The following is a 25063-nucleotide window of genomic DNA, read 5'->3' as shown; positions in this document are numbered from 1 at the left end:
TGGTAGCGCGAGCGCAAGCCCAAACCAGGCACTTCCGGCCGTGCCGCTTGGTCGGAACGGGCTCTCTAGCCCCGCCGTCTCGCCTGCTCCCCGCGGCGCATCGCAAGGGGCGGGGTCTCGGGCGGGGCTGCGGAGGGAAGGCCAGCCGTAGGGGGCGGGCGAGCCGCGGACGCGCGCCTGGGGCCGGCGGGACGCAGCTGGCCACAGCTGGCCGCCGCTGGCGCGGCCGGGGACCAAGCAGCGCTGTGGTGGCCTCCCGGGAGCCGGGCGGCGGGCTAGGGCGAGGGTGCGGCGGCGTGGCCGGGTGAGAGGCTCGGCCGGACCCCTAGATTCCGACCCCCTTTCCTGCCCTGGCCCCCCGCGCTGCTGCCCACCCTCCGCTTCCCGGCTCGGCCCAGCCAGGTGCTTCCTTTGGGCCCTGCCCTCAGGGTCCCCTCCCTGGCCCCGGCAGCGGAAAGGGGGGTGAGAGGCGGTACAGAATGGGGAGAGAGCTGGGGCGGCCGGGGGCTCCTCTGCTCGGCGCCCGCCTTTTTGCCCCACAGCCGTCAAGTGGAAGGGTTCTGCCTGTGATCTGACCGGTGCCTCCCTAACTTGGGCTCGTTGCCTCCACCCACCCCCGGAGGTGGGCGTCGGAAATAGGGCGGACCCTCCCGGAATCAAAACCTAAACCGTGGGACTTGAGCCAAGTGGGAAATCACCCCCCGGATGTGAGGGAGGGGGAAGGGGGGGAAGGGCTGGGACGAGCCAGGGGGTTGTGGGTTCTGAGCAGAGTGGGTGACTGGGGAGCAAGAAAACTGTGGGTAGATGTCTGAGGGTCTCTGGTGAGGGGAGAGACACTGGAGCTGTACAGCCTTCTGCCCCAGGGAGATCCTACTCCCCCCTCACTGCTTGCTTTCCCTCGGTTTCACCATAAAAGGGAACGGCACGGAGCCAGCCTGGGGCCGGGGGCTGGGCTGTTGCTCTGGAGCTGTCAGGGGTAATGGAAGCCAGTTGCTTTGCGGTAGAGGGGGGCCAGGGCTCAGGGGACGCCTCTGCTTTTCTGAGCCAAGGAAAACTACAGGAGCTGCTATGGGACTGGAACAGCTGGGGCAGGGGACCGTCTTGCTGCCTGTGTGCACCATGAGCCAGGGGTGCACTAGCTCAGAGCTGGCCTCCCTGGCCTGGGACCATCAGTTTGTCCTTCATGCTCCAGGCCAATGACTCCGAAGCCCAGTCTCTGCCTTTAGCAGTCTGTAATTCCCCTGGCCGCCCCCATTTCAGCCCCCAGCCTCCACCCAGTATTTCCCAGAAGTTTCCTATTTAGAATCCCAAACCCATGTCCCCTCCACATAATAGGGAAACCCCAGGCGTGTACTTCCTCCTCATGTGTCCCTCAGAGAGTGGTCTGTTCCCAGCTCTGCTCTGGGAGAGTGAGGGTCTAGGTCTTAAAGGATTACACACATTATGCTTTGTGGCTCCTGGAAATTTGAAGCAGATCCAAGTCCAACCAGACGCTTAGATCTACTGTTAAGACAGACCTAGACCCTGGAAAGCCGACTTTCTAGACTGCAAATGACAGGAGGGAAGGCCTTGGAAGTGCTTCAGATTTCCAAGGCTGTCCTGAAACAATTGACCATAGACTTTCAGAGCTGAAGGGGGCCTTCAAGATCATTTTACAAAGAAGGAAACTGAGGCCCAGAAGGTAGTTGATTTGACCAGGATTCTACAAATGATTTGAAACCGTCACCTGATCCGCTTTCCTCTATTCCATGCTCTATGTCCAACCATGGACTCGATGGGTTATCCTACGGTCAGGGACAAGAGGAAAAGGATTTGTTTTAGAACCATCCAGAAATATCCTTCACCTCCCAGAACATGCTGTGCCTAGGTCAGCGACTCTTAATCAGCCTTGAATAGGTCATTTGGCCTACTGCCTGGAGGAACTGAAATTAAAAATGGTCCCCAGGACTAAACTAGACTCAGCTAAGAACTAACAAAGCTTGAAAAAAGCTTGGGTGGAAAAACATGTGGGAAGCGAGACAGGCAAAGCCTCACCCTTGGGGGAATTGGAGGAGGGTGAGAATCTGGGGGAGGGGCATATGTGGAACTTAATCTCTGCAATTAGTGTGACATTTTCAAGGAGAAGACATGAGTTTAGGATTAGTCTGTGGAGTGAAAAAGCAAAAAGACCCAGGAAAGGGGCCTGGGCCCCGAGTCCAGAGAGGTTGGCTCTTAAAGTATGGTACCTGCAGAAAGGATTGGAAGGAAAAGGAAAATATGCATTTGATCAGGAGTGGACTTTGGTCTAAAGTCCCCACAAGCTTGAATTCCCATCTACGTTTGCATAAACCAAGGCCCGTTTCCTATTATTCTCCATTTCTTCTTCCCAATATTCAGTCCTCTGACAAGGGCATTGGACATGAAATGCTCCTTACCGCAGGCACCCCCAGCTATCCCAGCCTCCGCACCTGAGCTCATTGCTTAACCACTGATGGTTGACTGAACGTGTTAGTTGCCCCGTATAGCCAAGATTTCCCATTGGCACTAGACCTTTGAAAATCTCCTATCTTGGAAAGGTTATAGAATGGATCTTGTCCTAGTGCCTCCAAGGACTTAGCCATTTTTGATCTCAGGAGTTCTCTTGCCAATTGCTTTGGAAATCTGTGGCTACTTGCTAATACCACCGCCACCACCAGTGCATTTTCTCTAAACTCCGTCTCCATTGCGGCCTGCTTGCCCAACACCTCAGGCCTCCCCAGGGAACCCAGAGCCACTGATTTATTTGAGGTATCACAAACATTCATGTCAGCCCCTAGGTCTTGGCTCCTAATTACAGGACTGAATGAAATGCAACCTACTGCAATGGGATTTCAAAGCCAACATTTTTGGCTTGACACACTTAAAATACAACAGATTTTTAAACTTAAGCGAGGCACCCATTTAAACTTTAAGGAATGAGTGACAGCCGGGCAGTGACAAGATGGCTGGGATGACTTTTCAGGTTGTCAGAGGCCCCCTGAAGGGAGAGACGGCGTGGGGGGCGGGGGCAAGATCTGAGAAAAAACTCACAGTAGCAGCCTGGGCAACCTGAAGTGCGGTGGCCTCCGGCCAGGGCCAGGGCCAGGGCCTAGACCTGATGCAGAGACGAGGGACAACGCTGCAACCTTCCACCGACAGCAGCTCTCCAATCAGGATCTCCTGGGACTGTTTCCTTCAAGTCTCTCTTTGCACCAGTCCCCACACTCCTAAGGGGCAGCCACACATTTCCATTTCTGTGGATTCGAGCATTCACTTTCACCATCCTTTCTTTTTGCCAACATTTCTCCCAGCCACCAAGATCACACACTGGGCCATAGGACCTCAGAGGCAGATCACACAGAGTCACATTGAAGAGTTGGTGGCATCCTTTCTCATGGCTTCCGACTATTGCCCTGCAAATGGTTCCCAGAAACAAGACCCACATCTCTGACCATCTCCTGGACACTTATTGCCATCCAGCTATGTTATTCTCATCGTAAACTCAGTATGTCCAGACTAAGGTCATCCTTCTTCGAAAGCCATTCGTCATCTTGACTTCCCCATCCTGGCTCAAACCCCAGAATCTTCTGTGATGTCTCCCTTCCTCTGGCCCCTCATTACCCGGGCATTCCCCGAGCAACCACAGCCTTCTCTTTCCGGGATGCATCACTTTGCAGTGTAGAATTTCGAAGGCACCTCAGACAGTAGCCAACAGACCTCTAGCGGAGTCATGGCATTGGTTCGCAGTGGTCACATTACTTAAAGGAGGAGCTGGAACCAACGTCCTTGTGCCTAAAACCCTGCCTATGGCTCTTGCCCACCACGTCTTCTTTCTGAAGGCCTATCAAGCTCCTACTCAAAAACTTGTAATCCAAGCTCTTACCCAGTCATCTAGGTCTCTCCCCAATTTTTCCACAATCGACTTCTCTGACTTTCTGTTCCCACTTTTTCCTGACACAGATAAGAGCTCTTACTAAACATTTACCACGTGCCAGGCATGATTCTAAATGCTTTATGTGTATTAACTTAATCCTCACAAACCTAGGAAGGAGGGTGCTGTTACGATTCCCATGTTGAGAAATGAGGAAACTGAGGCAAGCCTCCTTCCCCAGCCTTCAGTCTCTCCCCTCCCCCCATCTCTGTGCTTCACTTTTTTCCCCAACACTGTTCAGCCTCTCTCTCTCTTCCAACAGCTCTCGTCTGACTCCCCCGAGCATCCAGCTGTCTTTCCCCTCCCCTTACCCAGAACACATCATCCATTTGTCTGGCCCCCTTGGCACACTGTCTGTCCTGCTTTGTGTAGGTTGTTTTGGTGCCTGTGGCCCATTCCCCAGCGGTCCCAGGTGCTCGTTCCAGAGTGTTACACAGGCCTTTGCTCCCCGGGCGCCTCCACGCAGCACGCTCACCTCCCTTCTGTCTGGTACTTCTGCTTCGCTCTTGCAAGCAAGCACCCCTCCACACAGGGACACCTGGGCCCGAGCACCGTGCTGAGGCCAGATGGTGAATGGGGGCCAGCTGACAGATTCGGACTCCTCTCAAGAGGAGCTTTCAGGTCAGGCTGGTGGTTGAGTGTGACTGAGTTCCTTGCCCGCCACAGAGCCTCTGAGGCTTGCCTCCGGGCTGGGGAAGGACTTCCTTTGGGCTCCATAGATACAGATACCACCTGGTCTGCCTCGCTCCTTCCCTTCCCCCACTTCTGGCCTGACCTTCACCGAGACAAGCCTGAGATCCATATTCGTGTGGTTTTTTGAGAATGAGTCCTCCTCTCTTGCCCATGTCCTCTCCATGCCTGATGGAAGGCTGCGTGCCCTCACTTCCAAATTCCTTTCTTCCTCTTCTGGCTTCTCAGAATTTCCTGCCTGCCTCAGTGGAGTCCTTTTCCTCCTTGTCCCTGGCCCAGTAGCCCTCTCTCCTCTCCTCCTGCTTTGTCCCAAGTCACTGACCTAGGTATGTAGATTCTAATCGGAGCCCTGCGCTTGGCCTGCCCGGACAGGATACTTAGCTGTTCTGGGCCTCATTGTTCACATCTGTAAAAGGAGGCAGCTGGACTAGAAGGTGAGTGATGTCCTTTTACACTCCTCCCCCCTCCTCTTCCCTCCTGGCTCCCCTCTCGGGTCTTCTCTCTCAGGGGAGGCTTGCCCTAGCCCCAGGGGAGCTGTGGCTCCAGCTCCCGTTCCCTGTCTAAGCGACCAGCCCTGGGCCTCCTCCCCAGCCCTGGCCCCGGCTCCGCTCCATGTGGCCCGTCTGAGAGGCTGGCCCCAAGCCTGGCGGCAACTCCACGTTTCTCTGTTTTTCCTTTTTTTTCCTCTCTTTCCCGGAGTTAACAAGAAGCAGATGTGGCGCGCGATGGTTGGAGAGGTGGGGGGAGGAAGGGGGAGGCTGGACCGCCAGCCAGACAGGGGGGAAGGGAGTGTGCAAGAGAGGGAGGCGGGAGGCCAGGGCCCGCCCCACAGCCACTCTTGCGCCTCTCAACAGCCACAGGGGCAAAGCCCTGTCACCTCCAGGATCCGGTCACTGGGGAAAACAGATAGGGAGACCAGAGGAGGGCCAGCTGGGGCGAGGGGGTGGAGGCCCAGGAAACAGCATCTGAGAGGGGCAGGGACCAGGCACAGGAGGCCAGGGGGGCACAGAGAACAAACTCCCCTCAGCAGTGGAGAATAGGAGAGCGGAAGGAACCGAGGGAGGGACGGACAGGAGCCTGAGGAGGAAAGAGGAGGGGGAGAGGGGTCAGGCCAGGCGGCCAAGAAGGAGGCGTGTGGCTGGGGGCTGCTGCAGGAAGCTGGGCACAGGACCCGGCCAGCGCTGTCCCTTGGAGCAGCGGCATCCCCTGCTCCAGACAGAGGCGCCAGCGGCCAGGCCGGGATGTGCCTCTGAGGGCCCCCGCGGAGCGCCCCACCATGGCTCCCAGCACCCTCTGGAGCTGCTGCTTCTGCTGCCTGCTGACCACAGCCGTGGGGGCAGCTAGCTACCCTCCTCGCGGTTATAGCCTCTACACGGGGGGCGGTGGAGCCCTCAGCCCTGGGGAACCCCAGGCCCAGAGCGCCCCCCGTCCTGCCAGCCGCCACAGGTAAGAGTCTGGGTCCCAGCCCAGGGTGGGTCAGAAGGTGGGTATCCTGGCCCCCGCCTTGGCTACCCTCCCCAGGGCCGTGTGCCCTAATGCGGGGAGGAGGGGGAGAGGAAGCCCAGTCATCAGGTGGCTCCACACAAGCCCACCTTCCTGCGGAGCATTTCTAGGGCCCCCTAAATAGACAGGTCCCCCTCTAACCTCAGGGGGACCTGTAGTTAGGAGCCCAGGGAAACAACCACGAGGGGCCTGGGCCAGGCCTTCCTGCAAGCTGCCAGCTGCACACCAGCCTGGTATCCTCCGGCAGACCTTTATCCCTTCCTCGGGCTTCACGGGCCCATCCAGTAATCTGTGATTCCTTCTGACACGGCTCCTGCTCTGTTCCTTTGGGCTCTCCAGCCGGACACAGATCAAAGGCCAGCCTGAATGGGGCCAAGAGTGTAGAACGCAAGCCCCAATGGGGGCAGGGCTCATCAATGGCTTATTCTCTACTTAACCCTGAGCTGGACCCCTGCCTGCCCTGTCCTCTCCCCTGAGGGGTGGGTGGAAGCCAGCATCCAGGGGATCACCAGAGGGACCCAGCCAGCTGGCTCAGACAGGCCACGCCAAGCTGGGGATTGACACAGAAAGGGACATGAATGAATGTGTGAATTCAGAGGCTCCCCAGGACCCCCCAGCAATGAGGATCAACTTCTCGTAGTTATGGTTTTCCATTCTGTGCCTTCTCTCACTGTCTTGAAAAGTCTTTACCAACTCCTACTGCTCAGGAAAGCGTGGGGGCAGCTGCCCCTGCCAAAGCCCTGGCTCCCACTGGTCCCCAGGGGCCCTTTATCTTTGGACCCTCCCTCAGCCTCTCTGGTAGCCCCTGGGTCCTCCTCTGGGGCTTGTGTCTCTGGCCCTTGGGCCCAGGTGGGGTTGTACCTGCAGGAACTGGTGTGCCTATGTGGTGACCCGGACAGTGAGCTGCGTCCTTGAGGATGGAGTGGAGACCTTCGTCAAGCCTGACTACCAGCCCTGTGGCTGGGGCCAGCCTCAGTGTCCCCGCAGCATCATGTGAGCTCCCGTGCTGGGGGTTGGGTACTTGGTGGGGGCTGGGCTCGGGCAGAAGGAGGGCAGCCAACTCAGGGAATTTGTACAAAGCAGGCAGCCGGGGGCAGGACCAGGGGCTTCAGTCAGAAGCCCCCGAGGCGACAGTTTGGGGTGGATACTGGAGGCAAAGTTACCTGGGCCACCCCACCAGCCCCCACATGCCTTCTCTGCGCTGAGTCGCCCAAGATGAGGAGTTCGAGGCTCCAGCATAGGACGGGGAGGAAGAACAGGGATTTGGCCCTCGGCCAGCAAGCTGACAGCTGTCAACTGAGCTCAGCCACATGCTGGACAGTAAGGGGGACTCAGCCTGAGGAACAGGCCTCGTCCACCCCCAGCAGCTGCCCATCTCTGAGGACAGGGCCCAGGGTCACTGACAGTACAGGGAGGAGTAAAGAGGCCTCCCTCTGCCTCTCCCAGGTACCGCAGCTTCCTCCGCCCTCGCTACCGAGTGGCCTACAAGACCGTGACGGATATGGAGTGGAGGTGCTGTCAGGGGTATGGGGGTGATGACTGTGCTGAGGGTCCCGCCCCAGCGCTGGGTCCTGCACCCACCACACCACGCCCCCGGCCCCGGCCCGCGCGCCCCAACCTCTCTGGCTCCAGTGCGGGAAGCCACCTGAGTGGACTAGGTGGGGAAGGTGAGTATGGGAGGCACTGGGGAGAGAAGTGAGAGCCGGTGCTGGCCGGAAAATGTGGGGCCAGGCTGCCGAGGGAAAAGCTCCACGCGCCAAGTCAGAAGAAGGGGACAGAGGAAGTAAGAGAGATCCCTGAGAGTCTCTGCCTGCGCGTGCACTGTGTGTGTGTGTGTGTGTGTGTGTGTGTGAGTCAGATAGAAACTGAGAATGAGAGCAAGAGAAAAAGAAGGCAGAGAAAGAGGATGCGCTCACGCACGCCCACGTGTGGCCGAGATACTTCCTAGTTGGGAACCGCTGCGGGAGGACGGGGGCATTCCTTCCAGAAGCTTGGTCACCAAGGGGATAGACAGTTCAGACTACAAGTCCTAGAATGCACCGCACTGACTACAGGTCCCAGGCCCCTCGGGGGCCTCTGGTGATGGCAGGCCCCAGAATGCAGCCGTCCCCGTTGCCTTGCCGCGTGTGCGCGCGCTGGGCACTGCGGATGTGCTGTTTGCCTGCCAGGGAGATAGTCATGCTGTAATGATGGAAACAGGAACTTCTGGCTGACTGTCCCACCTTCCAGCTAGAGCCCCCGCAGGCTTCCCGTGGAGCCTTGTCTATCCCTGTGGTGTTACGGAGAGTTGTTGCTCAGGAATAGCTCCTGTTGTGGGGTCCACAGTGCCCCCTGCATTCCCATTTCACAGAGGAGGAAGCAATTTCTGAGAGACGCTCTGGACAGTAGACTTGGTGGTCAGAGGGAGGAGCTGGGTTTGAAACTTGGCTCTGCCACTTATTAAACTTGTAATCCGTGGCCCAGTTCCTTCATCTCCTCTGGGTCCCTTTCTCGTGGTCTGCACAATGGGAAAACCTGCCGTATTCGCCCAGTGGAGTACGTTGTGAGGGGGAAAAAGCCATGGTACGATGTTGGCCTAGAGGCATTCAGTAAATGGAGTTTCCTTCCGTGTTTTCTTGCCCAAATTCCCCAGCCGAGGGGTGGCCGCATCCGCGGGGACCTCCTGTTGGAGCTGGGGAGAGCAGGGCCTAGGAGGTGGGCACTGAGCTCGGAGGTCCGGCCCCTCTGCCTGATGCCTTCCCCTCCCCGCCAGGTCCTGGGGACTCCGAGAAGGTGCAGCAGCTGGAGGAGCAGGTGCAGAGCCTGACGAAGGAGCTGCAGGGCCTCCGAGGCGTCCTGCAGGGGCTGAGTGGGCGCCTGGCGGAAGACGTGCAGAGGGCTGTGGAGACGGCCTTTAACGGGAGGCAGCCCCCAGCAGACGCGGCGGCCCGGCCGGGCGTGCACGAAACCCTCAGTGAGATCCAGCAGCAGCTGCAGCTCCTGGACAACCGTGTCTCCACCCATGACCAGGAGCTGGGCCACCTCAACAACCATCACACCGGGGGCGGTGGCGGCGGTGGTGGCGGTGGCCGGGCCCTGGACCCCACCCCGGCCCCTCCCGGCCACAGCGAGGAGCTGCTGCGGGAACTGGAGCGGCGGCTGCAGGACTCCTGCTCCGTGTGCCTGGCGGGGCTCGAGGGCTTCCGCCGGCAGCAGCAGGAGGACAGAGAGCGGCTGCGGGCCCTGGAGAAGCTACTGGCCTCCGTGGAGGAGCGGCAACGGCAGCTCCCCGGGCCGGCCATGGGCCGCAGGCCCCTTCAGGAGTGCTGCCCTCCCGAGCTGGGCCGGCGGCTGGCCGAGCTGGAGCGGAGGCTGGATGTAGTGGCCGGCTCGGTGACCGTGCTGAGTGGGCGGCGAGGCACCGAGCTGGGAGGAGCAGCGGGGCAGGGGGGCCACCCCCCGGGCTATACCAGCTTGGCGTCCCGCCTCTCTCGCCTGGAGGACCAATTCAACTCCACTCTGGGTCCCTCAGAGGAACAGGAGGAGGGCTGGCCTGGGCGTCCTGGGGGCCTGGGCCACTGGCTGCCCGTTGCCCGGGGCCGATTCGAAAAGCTGGAGGGACTGTTGGCCAACGTGAGCGGGGTGCTGGGCGGGCGGCTGGATCTGCTGGAAGAGCAGGTGGCAGGAGCCGTGCAAGCGTGCGGGCAGCTCTGCTCTGGGGCCCCTGGGGAGCAGGACTCCCAGGTCAGCGAGATCCTCAGTGCCTTGGAGCGCAGGGTGCTAGACAGCGAGGGGCAGCTGCGTCTGATGGGCTCAGGCCTGCACAAAGTGGGCGCAGCTGGGGAGGCCCAGCGAGCTGCACTGGAGGAACTGCAAGGGGTCGTGGGCCAGCTCCAGGGTCGCGTGGACGTGCAGGACGAGACAATCACTGAGTTTGCACTGCAGCTGAATCTCACAGCCACACGACTGGGCCAACTGGAGGGACTACTGCAGGCCCGTGGGGATGAGGGCTGCGGGGCCTGTGGTGGTGTCCAAGAGGAGCTGGGCCGCCTTCGGGATGGTGTGGAGCGCTGCTCCTGCCCCCTGTTGCCCCCACGGGGCCCTGGGGCTGGCCCAGGTGTCGGGGGACCCAGCCGAGGGCCTCTGGATGGCTTCAGTGTGTTTGGGGGGAGCTCAGGCTCAGCCCTCCAGGCCCTGCAAGGAGAGCTCTCTGAGGTTATTCTCACCTTCAGCTCTCTCAACGACTCACTGCATGAGCTCCAGACCACTGTGGAGGGCCAGGGTGCTGATCTGGCTGACCTAGGAGCCACCAAGGACCGTATCATCTCGGAGATTAACAGGCTGCAGCAGGAGGCCACAGAGCATGCTACGGAGAGTGAGGAGCGCTTCCGAGGCCTGGAAGAGGGACAGGCACAGGCTGGCCAGTGCCCCAGCCTAGAGGGGCGATTGGGCCGCCTTGAGGGAGTCTGTGAGCGGTTGGACACAGTGGCCGGGGGACTGCAGGGCCTGCGAGAGGGCCTTTCCAGACACGTGGCTGGGCTCTGGGCTGGACTGCGGGAAACCAACAGCACCAGCCAGACACAGGCAGCCTTGCTAGAGAAGCTGCTAGGGGGCCAGGCAGGCCTGGGCAGGCGGCTCGGTGCCCTTAACAGCTCTGTGCTGCTACTGGAGGACCAGCTTCACCAGCTCAGTCTGAAGGACCTCACTGGTGAGGGGGCAAAAGGAGGCATGCGGTGGGAGGTGGGGGGACCCCCTTCAAGTCCTTTCCTTCTCCTCCCTTCCTCCACAACAGCCAGTCTTAACCTTATATGCATTCTCCTTGCTCTGCCCAGCATGAATTACAGACCCACCACTGTCCCAGGGGTTGGTTCGTCCACAAGAGATGATCCAAGCTCCCAGCTCCCCACTCTCCCCTGGCAGCTCAGACAGGCCGGTGGGTAGGGGTGGAGTGCTGCTCTGCCAGCCAAGTATCCAGCATGGGTAGCCAGGGGCCCCACCAACCTGCCCATGGAGCCATGACCTGCCTTGTCCTTTGGAAACTCCTTTTATGGCTTTCCTTCAACTTAATTTTGTCACTGTAGGGCCCGCGGGTGAGGCCGGTCCCCCAGGGCCTCCTGGGATACAGGGACCACCAGGCCCTGCCGGACCTCCAGGACTTCCAGGCAAGGATGGACAAAGGGGGCCCATTGGGCCACCAGGTATGTGGACTGAGATCCCTACGGCAGCCAGGGCTCCCCATACCTCTAGCAACCCTAGGCTTGGCATTCATTCCTTTTGGAACTTGACAGAGAAGGGAGGAAAGGGGCAAGGAGTTGGGAGAGGGGGGTCCTACATGGCTGACAGTGACTAGGAGCTAGGACAGTCACTGTATGGGCTAGTTGGATATGGTGGCCTTAGTGCTGTATTGAACACTAAGGTTGGGCTCGCAGGGCTATGGGAGGTGTGAAAGGCTGGGGGCTAGTTGAACTGAATGGACCCTATTCCTCCTTTTCTTGATACCCCCATTCCTGCTTTGGAGTCTGTGGGACACCTAGCACAGCAAAAGAGACTCAGCAGATGTTTGCTGAGTGACTTAGTGAGAGCTGCCCCACTTCTCACTGCTCCCTCTCCTCTTCCCACAGGTCCCCAAGGAGAGCCGGGTAAGTTCCCCTCATTCGGTGCTGGAGGGAGGGGAACTGAACTAGGGGTTAGAGACCCAAGGCAGCCCTGGAGGGAGAGATCCAGGAGGGGAAGGGGGCCTGGCAGCTCTGCACTGAGCATCCACTCTGACCCCCACCTTACCCCTACCCAGGAGTGGAGGGGGCACCAGCGGCCCCTGTGCCCCGGGTGGCCTTTTCAGCTGCCCTGAGTTTGCCACGGTCGGAACCGGGCACAGTGCCCTTCGACAGAGTCCTGCTCAACGATGGCGGCTACTATGATCCAGAGACTGGTAAGCCTGGAAGCAGACTGGCTGGGCAACGGGACAGGCCGGGGAGGCTGTGCAGCGGTATGTTCTCATTCTTGCCCCCTTGGGCGAGGGGAATATTTTCATGCTCTGGTTTGGGGAGACCACTGTTTCCTTCATTTATTCATTCTCACCACAGCTTGGGCTAAGGGTGGGGGGAAGGAGTGCTTCTGTTTGGGGGCCTTTATTGGGGGCCTGGGGATGCCTAATGAACAAAACACCAAATTCCCTGGCCTGGTGCAACTTACATTCTAGTGCAAGACACGTGACAAGACCCAGCATGTCTCTCCTTAGTCCTGGAGTTCTGGGTGGGCTCCCCAACACCTCCCTGGCCCCTGCCACCCGTCTCCCCTCCTGACTGCCATCCTTGTCCCCAGGCGTGTTCACAGCACCGCTGGCCGGGCGCTACTTGCTAAGCGCCGTGCTGACTGGGCACCGGCATGAGAAAGTGGAGGCCGTGCTGTCCCGTTCCAACCTGGGCGTGGCCCGCATAGACTCCGGCGGCTATGAGCCTGAGGGCCTGGAGAATAAGCCGGTGGCCGAGAGCCAGCCCAGCCCTGGCGCCCTGGGCGTCTTCAGCCTCATCCTGCCGCTGCAGGCAGGAGACACGGTCTGCATCGACCTGGTCATGGGGCAGCTGGCACACTCGGAGGAGCCGCTCACCATCTTCAGCGGAGCCCTGCTCTATGGGGACCTGGAGCTAGAACAGGTGTAGACAGGAGGCTGGGCCCGACCAGCCCGAAGTGTCTACGCCGGCCAAAGAGCCAGCGGGGGTGACGAGCCTCCCCGAGCTCCCCGCCTGGGACGGGGCTCGGTCCTGGCACTCCAGCCCTAGGCGAGCCGGCGTACCCGTACCCTCTTTGGCACAGGCGCCCAGAGCACTCTCTCCTCTCCATGGTCTGAGCGCGCCGGGTCGGGGACTCTGGGGTCTCCTCGTCCAGACTTTTGGCCTGCTCGCCGTCCCCTGCAGGGCCCAGACTGCGGAGGAGCCGACCCTCGCACCCTCGCTGCTCCTGCAGCTGGTCTCTAGGCCGATGCAGGGCTCTCCCGAGGGCTCCGGCCCCCACCGCCATACTAAACTATTCAGGAATAAAGACACTTGGTTTTTCTAAAAAAAAAACAAAACAAAAACAAAAACAAAAACCGTCTGCTCCAGTATGTGTTCAAGGGTAGAGAGAAGTACAAGGGACGGGGTGAGGGGGGAGCCCTGGGTTCCCTATCCTGGTCTCCCCGACCTCGCTGCTCGGTGGCTCTCCGCGCGCTTGCTCTGCAACCGCCTGCGGAGAGAGGCGCCGGCTGCTTAGGGTCCCAGCCCCACGCTCCTCCCCCGAATGCCCGTTCCGTCGCCGTCCGCCAGGGGGCCCTGGGAGCCGACTCCCATCACGTGACCGCCGCTGCTCACCTAGCGGCCTCGCTGCTCCGCGACGGAGGCGGGGCCTCGAGCTGGGATTGGCTGGACCTCGGGGGCGGGGCGCAGCCGCTGCGACGGCGCGAGCGACGGCTGGGGCTGAAGGGGGCAGGCCGCAGCTGCGAGGAGTTGCTCAACCGCGCGGCTCTAGGGTCTGCAGTGCGAGCCGCCGGTGCAGGAGAGGGAGGGCCAGCGGGCGCCTTTGTACTGCACTTTTTTTGCATTCAGGAGATTGCTTAGCTGCGCTTTAGAGAGGTTTGCATTAGCTCCGAGCCTGACAAGTGAGGAAACTGAGGCCGAGAAGTGGGAGGCTTTGCCATTTGCTGGGCCACACCACCTGCTAAGGGGAAGCCGGGAACCAAGGCCTCGGGGTCTGCGCTCCCAGGCCCGCTTGAATCCGTGGGCGTGGGGAGCAAGGGACCTTCTCCACTCCCTCCCGGCTGCAGGAGGCTCCCTGGGGGAGGAGCTCGGGCCGCAGAGGAGGAGCCAAGTCAGCCCCAGGAGCAGGGACACAATCCTCTGGGATAAGAGGCAGAGCCCAGGAGGAACCCCGTCAGCCAGGCGGGCAGAAAGCTCTGCGAGCGCCTCATGGAAGACAAGCAGATCCTGTGCGTGGGGCTCGTGGTGCTGGACATCATCAATGTAGTGGACAAGTACCCGGAGGAGGACACGGACAGCAGGTAGAGGCGCCCGGGCCCCTCAGAGACCCCAGGGGCCGCTGCAGCTCCACATTTGAGCCCGGCAGCCAAGACCCCAACCCCCCTGGCCCCGCAGTGAGCGTCCAGCCTCGGGAGCTGGTATCCCGTGCCCTCCGCCCCTGAAGACCTGGGGAGAGAATTAAGGCCGTTAATAGTAAGACCCAGGCTTTGGATAGCACTGTATTGGCCAGTTCCCGTTTCAGCAATCATTATCCGCGTTTAGAGACTCTTCCAGATGAAGTGATTTATCCAAGGGCACGCAACTCGTAAGGGGCAGGACCAGCTTCTTTCTTTTTAACAAAAAGACCAATGGACTTGTCTCTCACCAGCATTTAATTCTAATTTACCTACCACCTATATCTCATCTGCTTTTTAGATAAAGTGTGAGGTAGCTTACAGTAACAGGGGTGTGCGGTTAGAGTGCAAGAACCCTTAAAACCATGGTATCTGAGCTTCACTATGGCTTCGGGGCTTGCTGGCACTAGAGGCGAGTTTGGAAATGCTGTGGGTTATGGATAGAGCTGGCTCATGTGCCATGACCAACTTTCCCTGGTGCTAAATTCCAAAAGGCGTTTACCCACCAGAAGTCCTTTTTACAAAATCAGTGAACAACATCCTTCTTGGTTGTCTAGTAGAAGTTGAAGAGTCGCTCGTTGGCTCTTCTATTTACTCTTGATAAGAACCTCACCGTTACACTGTAATCCCAGGAGGGCATTTCTGTGGGGCGGAATCCGTGCCTTTCTCTTGGTGCTGTCTAGTGCTTGGAATACCGAGAATTGCTCCTTGCCTAGCAGTTTTCTCAGCCAAGAACTGAATACAAGGCTAGTTAAGGTTTAACTCAGACAAGACACTGTAGGCTGCTAGCCATGAATACCCAGGTCTCCCTCTTCTAATTGAGGCTTCGGGTCCACCCAGCACTGTCACGTACTCTGCTTACAGCAGCCCTTGGGAAGTGTGTAAGGATCAGTCAAATCCTCTCCTTAGAGATGAGGAAGCAGCTACCTCTGTGGAGAAATTAAATAATTATTGTAAGGCCACATAGTTAATGAGTGGCAGAGCAGTAATTACGATTCATAGGAATCTAGTGCTCCAGCCCTCTGTCGTCTCCTGAGCTCCCCCTCCCTTTGCTGCTGCCCATCTCATGGAATTGACCCTTTGCTTTGGGCTGCTTTGTTTGCCAGAGGTTAGAGCCCTTGCGGAGGGTGGGGGGCAGGGACAGTGGGGGAAGGGCACAAGGGTAGGCTCTTTTGTAGACCTAGCCAGGTCAAGCCGGCCGCAGGATGCGGGGCACAGTGAGAAGTTAGACCTCCTCTCAAGAGAACAGTGTGGGTTCCAAGGCCGCAGGTCCTCCAAGGACTGGAGGGTCCAGGGAAGACCCGGAGGGCCACTTTCAATGAGAGCTGCAGTCCATTCCCTTTGAGTTTGCTTACGTGGAGAGGCGAGCATAAGGAGATCCTGCCAGCTCCCACCAGGACTGGCTCATTCTGAAGGTGGGCATTCGGGCACCTCTCTAAAGAGACCCTCCCCATGTTCTCCATGCTCCCTGCTCTCAGGACATACCCGCTCCCCCGGACTGCTCCTCTGCGGAGCGGTGTCGTCGTCCATAGGGCCTCTCTCTCTCTCTCTTGTGCCCAGCCCACCCGGCCCACCTCCTGGACTCTTGTGCCTCCCAGGTGAACAAGCCCAAGTAGGGACCCAGTCCTTCCCAGGCATTTCAGCCCCACCTGTCCTAGGGTCTCCGGGCTCCTCAGGCATCTGGGGACTCTCAGGAGCCGCCACCTGGAACTTGGCCAGACCCCTGAGTTATGGCCCTCCCTCCCAGAGTCCAGGCCTAGAAGAGCCTTCCAGAAAGCATCCTCATGCTCAGCAGAGCATTTCCACACAGGACATTGGGTATCAGCGTGCCTTTGAAGGATTTCTGCCAAGTAAAACTGTATACCCTTTCTTGGAAACCTCATCCAAGCTGGGGCCTAACGACTTTCCATTCACAACTACAGGGTACACTGCAGGGGCTTGGGGGTCAGGCCACCTGGGTTCTGATGGCAGCTTTGTCACTAACTATGGGTGTGATCCTGAGTCAGTCAAATCCCACAAGGCTCCCCCTTTCTAATCTGCAGGAAAATTTCTCTAAAGCTCATTGCTTGAGACATGTTCGTCCCTTTACAAATTGGTATCCGTCCTAATGAGATCATGTACCCCTTTTCCCAAGACTAAAGGGAACTTCGGGGTTAAGTTTTGTGTGCCAATATACCTTAGCCCAAAAATTCTGCTTCACGTATTTCTCTTAATTAGTGGTTCTTCTTATTGTAAGCGGCCGCAGTTATTCTTTTTGGAACTGGAAAAATAGAAATAACAGCCTGCACTGTTTGCCCCACAGTCTTGTGCGCGCACGATGAGACATCATTAAAGTGCTTTGATGTGCATAAGTCATTATTTTTGTTGTTGATAACAACGGAGTCTGGCAGGTGCGTCTCCTGTTGGTCTCCTCAGCGTACACCTTGAGTTAGATTTTCAGCCAAGATAGAGAAAAACTAAAGAAAAATAAAGGTAGTCGTGGGATGGGATGGCGTGTTAACTAACCTTACTGTGGTAAGGTATTTTGCAATAGGCCCGTTTCAAATCACGTTGTCTATCTTAAATTTACAGAATGTTATATGCCAATTAGAGCTCAATAAAACTGAAAGAAAAGGGAAACAAAAAAAATGGGGAAAAGAACTGGGCTTCACCCAGTAACCTTTAAACTTCTGGCATTCTGTAAGTTCGCTTCCCCTCCACCGCCCCCCACTTAAATGACCTCAGTGTCCAGGTTTGCTCCCTGTCTTACTTATCTTAACCTGAGTTATTATTGAAGTGGGCTCCCCTGCGACGGGAGCAGGTAGCAGATTTGACACCTGTGGGAAGAGGCACTTGGGGTTCTCCAGCAGTCGGGGCTGAAGGTACAGCAGCTCTGGACCTCTGGGAGAGGCGGGTCGTTGTAACTGTAATGGTCACCCACAGTGGAGCCCTCCTTTGTGGTGGACCTGAATGACTGACAACGAGAAGGCTAATCTAGATGCTTCCTGAGGGAGCTCTGCCAGCTTTCACAAGACATGGGCCCTACCCAGGGCACTGTGGCCGGCCTTGCTTATCCATAACCGCACCAGCCTGCTGGAGCTGCAGGGACCCTCCGCGTGTTTTGCAGGTGCTTGTCCCAAAGATGGCAGCGCGGAGGCAACGCGTCCAACTCCTGCACCGTTCTGTCTCTGCTTGGAGCCCCCTGTGCCTTCATGGGCTCGCTGGCCCCGGGCCCTGTTGCCGAGTGAGTGGAGGAGGGAGCGGGAAGGCCTGTCCACAGGTGGGCGGAAAAGAAGGAAGTCTTGACCCTGGGGCGGGGGGGGGGGGGCGGGCAGGCCATGAGAAACGGGGTGCTCTGGATCCAGAGCGGGCGGGGGCGGAGTGGAGTACCAGCATCCTAGACCCTCCCAGGTGTGGCTTATCTGCGGCTCAGGTGTTAACGCCGTCCTGTTAAGGCTTTCATTTCCGCAGCCTGTTTCCTTGGCCACTCCCCGGAGCCTGCTCAGTTTCCCACCTCTTCCTTCCTTGCTTCCAACAGACTCTGCGGTGGATATGACTTTGCCCTTCTCCATTCCCCGTGGTCCTGGCTATGCTTGCGGCAGAAGGCAGTCAGGGACATGCCGTACCCATCCTCCCCCCGGGATGTCCAGCATCCATGGTCCCAGGGTTTAGGCCCACGGTTTCTTTCCCCGTTGAGGGGGCAGGGCGAGTGCTTGTGTCCCCGTTGTTCACTGAAGCCACAAGAGCAGCCTGCCCGAGGACACCCTGAAGCCACGTGCTAACGCTGGGCCCAGACCCAGGCCCCAGCTCACCCTCTGTGAGGCTGCAGCCCATGATGGCCCACACGCTTTCTCTGTGTTAGCTGCTGTAGGGACCCAAAAGCCCTTTGACCCCCGGCACTGCCAGTTCAGCAAATGCTTATCAGGAGGTGAGGCCCACACTTTGCCCACTGTGGGCACTAGGGCAGGCTGCCAGGTTGCTGGCCTGTGAAGCACAGCCCTTTGAACCCTGGTGTCAGGGGGGCTGCTGCCCAAGCCCAGGCCCGTGAGCTGCAGCCAGATTCCTTTTCTTGGTGAACTGGCACGAAACAGATCAGGGGGCAAGAGCCTGAGGTGGGACCGAGGGACCTGGAGCCAACAGCTGGTCACTGGTTAACTTTCTTCAGTGGCTGTCTTCCTTCCCAGCAAGAGGCAAGACTGTGGCTCTTGCTTAGGGTACTGGACCCACCCTTATGGAACAATAAGGCTGGAGGTGGGCCATTCCGAATCCCCCCTGTGGTCAACAAACATTCAATGAGCACCCACCGTGCGCCAGACCCTGTGGGGCAAAAAGGCATTTGGAAAACCAAGCCATAGTTTGCTGCTTGGGAAAGTTACTATTGAAAGGATCCTTGAGGTGTAAGACGAGGAATGATGCCCCAAGTTGGTACCTATTTACAAGTCCGTATTGTTCAGCTTTGGTGTTGCCAAAAGTGGGGTCCAGCCATAGTAAGGAAGGTCAGGATGGTGGCTGGACTAGTGGCCACAGGACACTGTTTCCAGAGAGGGCCAGGAAACGTGGGGCTGGCCTCCTTGTTCTGTGGATGCCGTCTCCCTGAGGGGCCACCTACTGCTCACTCTGATTGGAGGAGATTCTGGGGTAAGAGCCCTGGCCCAGGCCCACTCTGAGGAGCATTAGGCAGTGGGAGCCAGCTCACTGCTGGAGGGTACGCCTTGCGGCGAGGGGAGAGGGCAATGAGTGGCCTCACCGAGGCAGCGCCACTTCCGGGCATCATGGAGGCAGGTGTCGAATCATGTTAGCACCGCGAGGGCCTTCAGAGAGAAGAGTACCGTGAGGATGTGTGTAGAGGGCAGCTGGGGACAAAGTACCACCTTGGTAATTATTAATTCTGCCGAGGCTTTGCATGAAACAGGCCACGGTGCCCTCGCCTGCTTTGTTCAAACAGGGTGTACATTCTCTAGGCCCCAGATCTACCCCATCCGGTTGTATGAACTTCAGCACATCCTTTCTGGCTTGAGTCAGACTGAAGGACAGGTTCAGGGCTGGAGTTTATAGGCTCTAAGAGGATGTCCCTTAGTGTTTTTCTGAGTTCCAGGCTATGCCTCCCTGCCTCTCCTGCCCCCCTCTTGCACAGCCTGGGACAGCATGGTGGTTTCCAGTTCCCTCCTGGCCCCCTCTGCTTGCAACCAGGGTCTCTAGTGGCCCTTCTGCCTACCCTCCAGTCCCCAAACCTTTGTCGAGCCGCACCTCCCCCCGGGTTACTCCGTCCCGGCAGTTTTGTCCTGGATGACCTCCGCCGCTATTCTGTGGACCTACGCTACACAGTCTCTCAGACCACAGGCTCTGTCCCCATCTCCACGGTCATCGTCAGCGAGGCCACTGGTAGCCGCACCATCCTACATGCCTACAGGTTTGTACGCCTGTCTGTGCCTTGCCAGCCGCCGCCGCCACCATCACTAACTCTCAGAACAGGACCCTTCTTCTCTCAGAGGCCCACGTGCCCCAGCACCCCTCCCCATCCCTGGGAGGTCCAGGCCACTTGTAGGCTCTAATCTGTTGTCTCCTTGCCCTTCCCTTGGCTCGGGCTCCACCCCAAGCTTCCTGGTGGCTGACTTCAGGCAGCGGGGCGTGGATGTGTCCCAGGTGGCCTGGCAGAGCAGAGGGGAAACCCCATGCTCTTGCTGCATCGTCAACAACTCCAGTGGCTCCCGCACCATTGTGCTCTACGACACGTAAGGCCCCCTGGCCTCGCCCTGGCACACCAATCAGTTCCCTCGCTCGCCACCACGGGCATCCCAGCTGCCCGCTCTTTGCCACCTCTCTCTTTGTACCAGAAATTGTCCCCATGCCAAACTGTTCAGTGATTTCTCAATTGTTTTCGATTAGGGGAGAAGTGAGGTGGGGAAGAGATGTGCTTTGCTTTGCCTGGTGACTTGGCCTTGGTCAGCACCAAGGATGGACAGGCAAGCCTGTGCAAAACATAATTCATGATGTGATTCCTCCTTAATTCGTCAATCAGCAGGCCGGGAGTGGGTGTGGGGAAATTGTTCTGAGGAGAGAGGGATGGATGGGAGATGTGATTCCAACCATCTTACGCCCTGAAGGGGACCCACTGGAATTTCCAGGGTCAGCCCCAGAGTTGCCAGCCTGCAGCACGGCACCAAGGAGCTGGGTTTGGGTGTTCAGAAGAGATGAGCCCACCACGAAGGTCCCTGCATAATAAGCCAGGCCACAAGCCACACACAATTCCCAGCCATTGCTGAAGCAGAGGGAAGAGGAACATTGGGTCAGCAGATCAGGGCCATCAGATGCCATGTGAATTGGGGGGAAGGGGTCCCTTTAAAGTCCCAAGCTACTAGGGAGAGGCCCTGTGGACCCAGACCCTTCTCATCTCTCCCAGATTCCCTCCTGAAGAATCACAGACATTTAGTTTACTAAGAACCTAGTGTATGCTAGGTCCTATATCAGGACTGAGGTGGTCCACACCCAGCAGCCCTGGGGTTCAGGCAGTCCCTACTGCCCAGCATGACTCCTGGACCTGGGGGAGAGGGGGCAACTCTCTTAGGACAGGCTTTATGGCCGGCGGTCTCTGGGCTCCCTGTGTCCCAGTGAATAAGTGAGTGGGCATATGTGCTGGCAGTGACCTTCTCCTGGGGCAGTCCTAGTCATCTGCCCATTAAGCAATAATCTGTAGCAACTTCCATCAAGGACAACACATGGGTATTCACAGGAAGAGGAGAGGAGCCCAGAGGAGAAACATTTGTTGCCCACCGACCTCAGTGCAAGCATATCCACACACATTACCTCCAACTGCAACAGGCTGGTGGGATTGGACCCACTTACCAATGGTGAAGCAGCCTCAGAAAGGCCCAGGTACACAGCTAGTTAATTAGGTGGATTCAGCTACAGAACGTGGAGGGGAGGACATAGGTTAGGTGTGGGTCTCTGGTCAAGGCAGACCCTTCCCCGGGGCTCCACACCTAAGTCAGACAAACATAAACTGTTCCTCAAGCACCAACCTTGACCTCGGGTTGCAACATGGCGTTGCCAAACTTAGAACAGTGGTGCTGTCCCTGCTGGGACGCCAGAAGTGAACGGGACCAGACCCAGAGCAGCCATAGCCTTTGTAGTTCACCGGGGCACTGCATGCTGGGAGCGTGTGTGCCACTGGCCAGGGGGAATTCTGGGAATTGTAGTCCCTGGTGCTTGTAGAGTATTCTGGGAGATGTGGTCCCCAAGGCACACTCAACTGGCCTCTTAACACCTGCTGCAGTTGAGTTTTCCCTTAGTTAATACCCAAAGGGCGCCCTAGCAAACTGCCTGTAGCCCGCTGCCTGGATGGAGCTGAGTAGGGCAAGGAGTGGTCAGGAGTTTAGCCTGGAACAGGGCCTGTCGTGGAGCTGAGCCTCAGAAGCCTGTGCTGTCCATCCAGCCTCTGGCCATGCTGCAGGCAGCACCAGGCACAGGGGCCCCAGCAGCCAGTTAGCGATCCGGGCCCTGGCTGACCTCACCCAGCCTTTTCTCTCTCCTTTCTGCCCTGTGACTTAGGAACCTGCCAGATGTGTCTGCTGCAGACTTTGATAAGGTTGATCTGACCCGGTTCAAGTGGATCCACATTGAGGCAAGTCCTGCCCTACCTGTGTTTTGAGGGGCTCACCCTGCCAGCCCCTCCACATATTCTGCCTCCTTCTTAGTTTTTTTGAACCATGAAGTACCTTCGAGATAACTGACTCCAACCCCCCTCAGCCCCTCTCCATCTTTCTCTGTGTTTTCAGGTAGGACATGAAGGCCCAGAAACCACCTGACTCAGGTTCACACGGCAGGATGTAGGCCTAGGAGCAGGGCGCTGGCTCCGGCCAAAGGCCCCTGCTTTCTGTGTTATAGGCGGCCTGCCTCCTCCACACTCCGGGAAGCCCTGAGTGCTAATCCTAGCCTTGTCATTTAATCCACCATAGGGCCTTAAGAAAGTCTTCTATTCCTTTGTCTCCTCATCAGTGAAATGGGGCGGGGGGCGGGGGGACTGGTCAATAAGCTCTCCAAGGTCCATGACTGCTCTAGAATTTTGAAACCTAGGATGGAGTTCCAGCCCAGCCTCCCTCTGCCCCTATCCACTCCCCGCCCCCCCCCCCCCCAGAGTTCCAGCAGGGAGGGAGGAGGTAGCCAGAGCAGCCACTCGGCCCAGCTGGTCCTGAGCTGCCCGCCCCGCCCCGCTGCAGGGCCGGAACGCATCAGAGCAGGTGAAGATGCTGCAGCGGATAGAACAGCACAACACCACGCGGCCTCCAGGTCAGAAGATCCGCGTGTCCGTGGAGGTGGAGAAGCCCCGAGAGGAGCTGTTCCAGCTGTTTGGCTATGGAGATGTGGTGAGTGGCCCACGCAGCTTCCCCTTGCCACATCCAGCTCATTTGGGTCTTAAAAGGAGCCTAGCGTTCCCTTGGTTACCGGGAACGCCTACCACCCCTGGAATGGCTTGGTGTCATTGGCAGGTGGGGGGCAGAGAGGCAGGCCCCCAGCTTTGGATTCCTGTGCAGGCCTCAGTGGTGGCCCTGGAGCAGAATTTCTCCATCCCAGTGGGTGCATAGGCATGAGAGTGGCCAGAGGGCTACTAGAGCCAGCCCTGGAGCACCTGCATGGGAGCATCTCCTCTCTGGGCCTCTTCAGGTTTTCCCCCTGTCAAATGAGGGAATAGGACAGTTCTTCCCAGTGGCCTCCAGCTCTGGGGTGGGTGGCAGGCAGTGGGAGCCACTGAGGGGTGAGGGAGGATGGGCAGGGGACTTGTGTAAGGTAAATTTGGGCAGTGTGGGATGGAAATGAATTCTGAGCGACAATCCTAGCATCATAGCCCCAGCTGGCTGGGCCTCCACTGGGGGGCACAAAGGTGTGGATGCCTGAGCCACGCCCCGGGGTTTTTATTTGATTGGTGGGGGTGGAGCTCGGCTCAAGTATTTTTTAACAAAACTCTGGCAATTCTAACGTGTAGCTGGTGTTGAGGAAGCTCTACAGCCCCTGCCCCTTTGTTTTAAAGGTGAAGAAACGAGGCCCGGAGGGCAAAGTTGTATTAGGAAAACAAAACAAAGAAACCGCTCTGGAGAGGCGGAGGTGTCCCTCGGCAGTGGTAGTTTTCACCGCAAGATGGCGCTCGAGGCTCGCTTTGGCTTTTCAGTTGCAGGGACATTCGTTGATCTTCGACCAAATAAACCAAGGACTTTTGTGCCACAATTTACAGGGCTGTATTCTAGCGTATCTTGAGCAAGTATGCAAACGCATTCCTGTGGGACAGTGAGATGCTACGTTGGGGATTTAGGCGGCCACGTTGGAGGAGTGGCATTATAATTCGGGGGCAGCTGGGACTAGGTGACGGTGACCGTCAGCCTCTCTTCCACTGCCCACAGGTGTTTGTCAGCAAAGATGTGGCCAAGCACTTGGGGTTCCGGTCAGCGGGGGAGGCCCTGAGAGGCTTGTACGGTCGTGTGAGGAAAGGGTGAGTGGGGGGAAGCCCGGAAGAGGCCTTAGGCCTGGAGTCTGGCCGCGGGGAGGGGGCAGCGCTGCCCTGGGGAGGGGGATGAGGCTGGGGGCCAAGGGTGGGCTGACAGCCCCACTGAGTGGAGGGTCTTGCAGGGCTGTGCTTATCTGCGCCTGGGCTGAGGAGGGCGCTGATGCCCTGGGCCCTGATGGACGGCTGCTCCACTCGGATGCCTTCCCTCCACCCCGGGTGGTGGACACCTTGGGGGCCGGAGACACCTTCAATGCCTCGGTCATATTCAGCTTGTCCCAGGGTGAGTGCCCCGGCAGGAGGCGCCGGGCTGAGGCCCGCCCCGGGCCTGCCCCTGCCCAGAGGACCAGGCTGATCCCGCTCTCTCCCTCCAGGGAAGGGCATGCAGGAGGCTTTGCGGTTTGGCTGCCAGGTGGCCGGCAAGAAGTGCGGCTTGCAGGGCTACGACGGCATTGTGTGAATGCCCTGTGGCTCGGGGCGTTGGCTCACACCAACCCTCCCTGGAGGCTGGCGCCATCGGCTACCGGCTACCGTTGCCTTCTCCCCTCCATCCAGCCTGGCATCTGGGCTGCCCCGCTCCCTCGGCAGATGCAGGCTGGGGGGCGGGGGGGACTCCGCCTGGGTCCTGCTGAGCCCCAGAGCAAATAAATCCCCTGCCCCAGAGCCGGCTTCCTTCTGCCAGTCTGTCTGTCCTTGATGTGTGAACCGCTCTGGCTGGGGATGCCAGAGGCTTTGATGCTCCAGCCCTTCACCCTCTTTTTCTCTATTCCTCAAATTAGCCTCCCTGAGTAGGCCCAGCGGGGGGGGGGGAGGCTACAACAGAGCAGCGGGAAGTACCCCCCCCCACTTGCCACCAGCTGCGCCCTTGGTGGGGCCCCAGCTGGTTCTGGTGAGGAGGAGCAGAGCCGCAGGGGTGGGCAGAGACCCTGAGGCTTCCTGGCTGGGGCGGGCACTTATCTCCTTGGACCCCAGGGAACTTCCCAAAGACTAGGCAACGAGAAAATCTCCTCTGGACCCCTGGGCTGTCACAAGACTCCAGTCTCATGGCTCCAGGACTGTCCACACAGCTGAGCCAGCCTAACAGGCTAGTGGGGAGGGAGCCTGTTCTGTGGTTTGGTGGCGCCTTCACGGTCCAAAAATATCTCCCCTGTGACTGGCCTGGAGCTGAAGCTCCACCCTTGGAGCCGCCTGGTAGTTAGGGCGGTGCCTCAGCCACGGATGTGCCCCAGGGCACAGTGTCGCTGCTCCGGGGGAGACCTGAGGGTGAACTGGAATTAGCCAATTTTCATACGGGAGTTGGGGCAGGGTGTGTGAGGCCACAGAATGTGCCAAAGACCACGGGCTTTGCAGTTTGACACACCTGAAC

At 58.5% G+C, this 25063-nt stretch overlaps 2 protein-coding genes and 1 pseudogene across 4 annotated transcripts; all 3 read left to right on the top strand.

The window, feature by feature from the left end:
- Positions 1 to 279: 279 nt before the first annotated feature.
- Positions 280 to 5335, top strand: LOC148109718 (uncharacterized; annotated as a pseudogene).
- A 134-nt stretch (positions 5336 to 5469) lies between these two features.
- On the top strand, positions 5470 to 13187 carry EMILIN1 (elastin microfibril interfacer 1). Its single transcript, XM_087863788.1, has 8 exons — positions 5470 to 6064; positions 6989 to 7114; positions 7568 to 7788; positions 8874 to 10808; positions 11182 to 11298; positions 11722 to 11739; positions 11892 to 12029; positions 12422 to 13187. The coding sequence occupies exons 1-8, from the start codon at positions 5895 to 5897 to the stop codon at positions 12757 to 12759; spliced, it is 3063 nt and encodes a 1020-aa protein (XP_087719914.1). The 5' UTR covers positions 5470 to 5894; the 3' UTR covers positions 12760 to 13187.
- Positions 13188 to 13560: 373 nt separating this feature from the next.
- Positions 13561 to 24360, top strand: KHK (ketohexokinase). 3 transcript variants are annotated; one of them, XM_087863786.1, is made up of 9 exons: positions 13561 to 14132; positions 17332 to 17448; positions 19480 to 19614; positions 19802 to 19936; positions 21753 to 21825; positions 22421 to 22567; positions 23597 to 23685; positions 23823 to 23980; positions 24072 to 24360. In XM_087863786.1, exons 1-9 carry the CDS (start codon positions 14041 to 14043, stop codon positions 24155 to 24157), a joined length of 1032 nt encoding a protein of 343 aa, XP_087719912.1. In that variant the 5' UTR covers positions 13561 to 14040; the 3' UTR covers positions 24158 to 24360. The 3 variants fall into 3 exon arrangements, with proteins under 3 accessions (XP_087719912.1, XP_045665177.1, XP_045665175.1); XM_045809221.2 differs by lacking the exon at positions 19802 to 19936; XM_045809219.2 differs by lacking the exon at positions 19480 to 19614 and having other exon boundaries at positions 13564 to 14132.
- The last annotated feature ends 703 nt before the right edge of the window (positions 24361 to 25063 follow it).

This window comes from Ursus americanus, chromosome 7 (assembly GCF_024610735.1).
Source record: "Ursus americanus isolate L20-20 chromosome 7, mUrsAme1.1.p, whole genome shotgun sequence".
In the NCBI taxonomy this organism is placed as follows: Eukaryota; Metazoa; Chordata; class Mammalia; order Carnivora; family Ursidae; genus Ursus; species Ursus americanus.
Note: the sequence above shows the minus strand (reverse complement) of the source record. Positions and strands in the feature narration are given on the sequence as shown.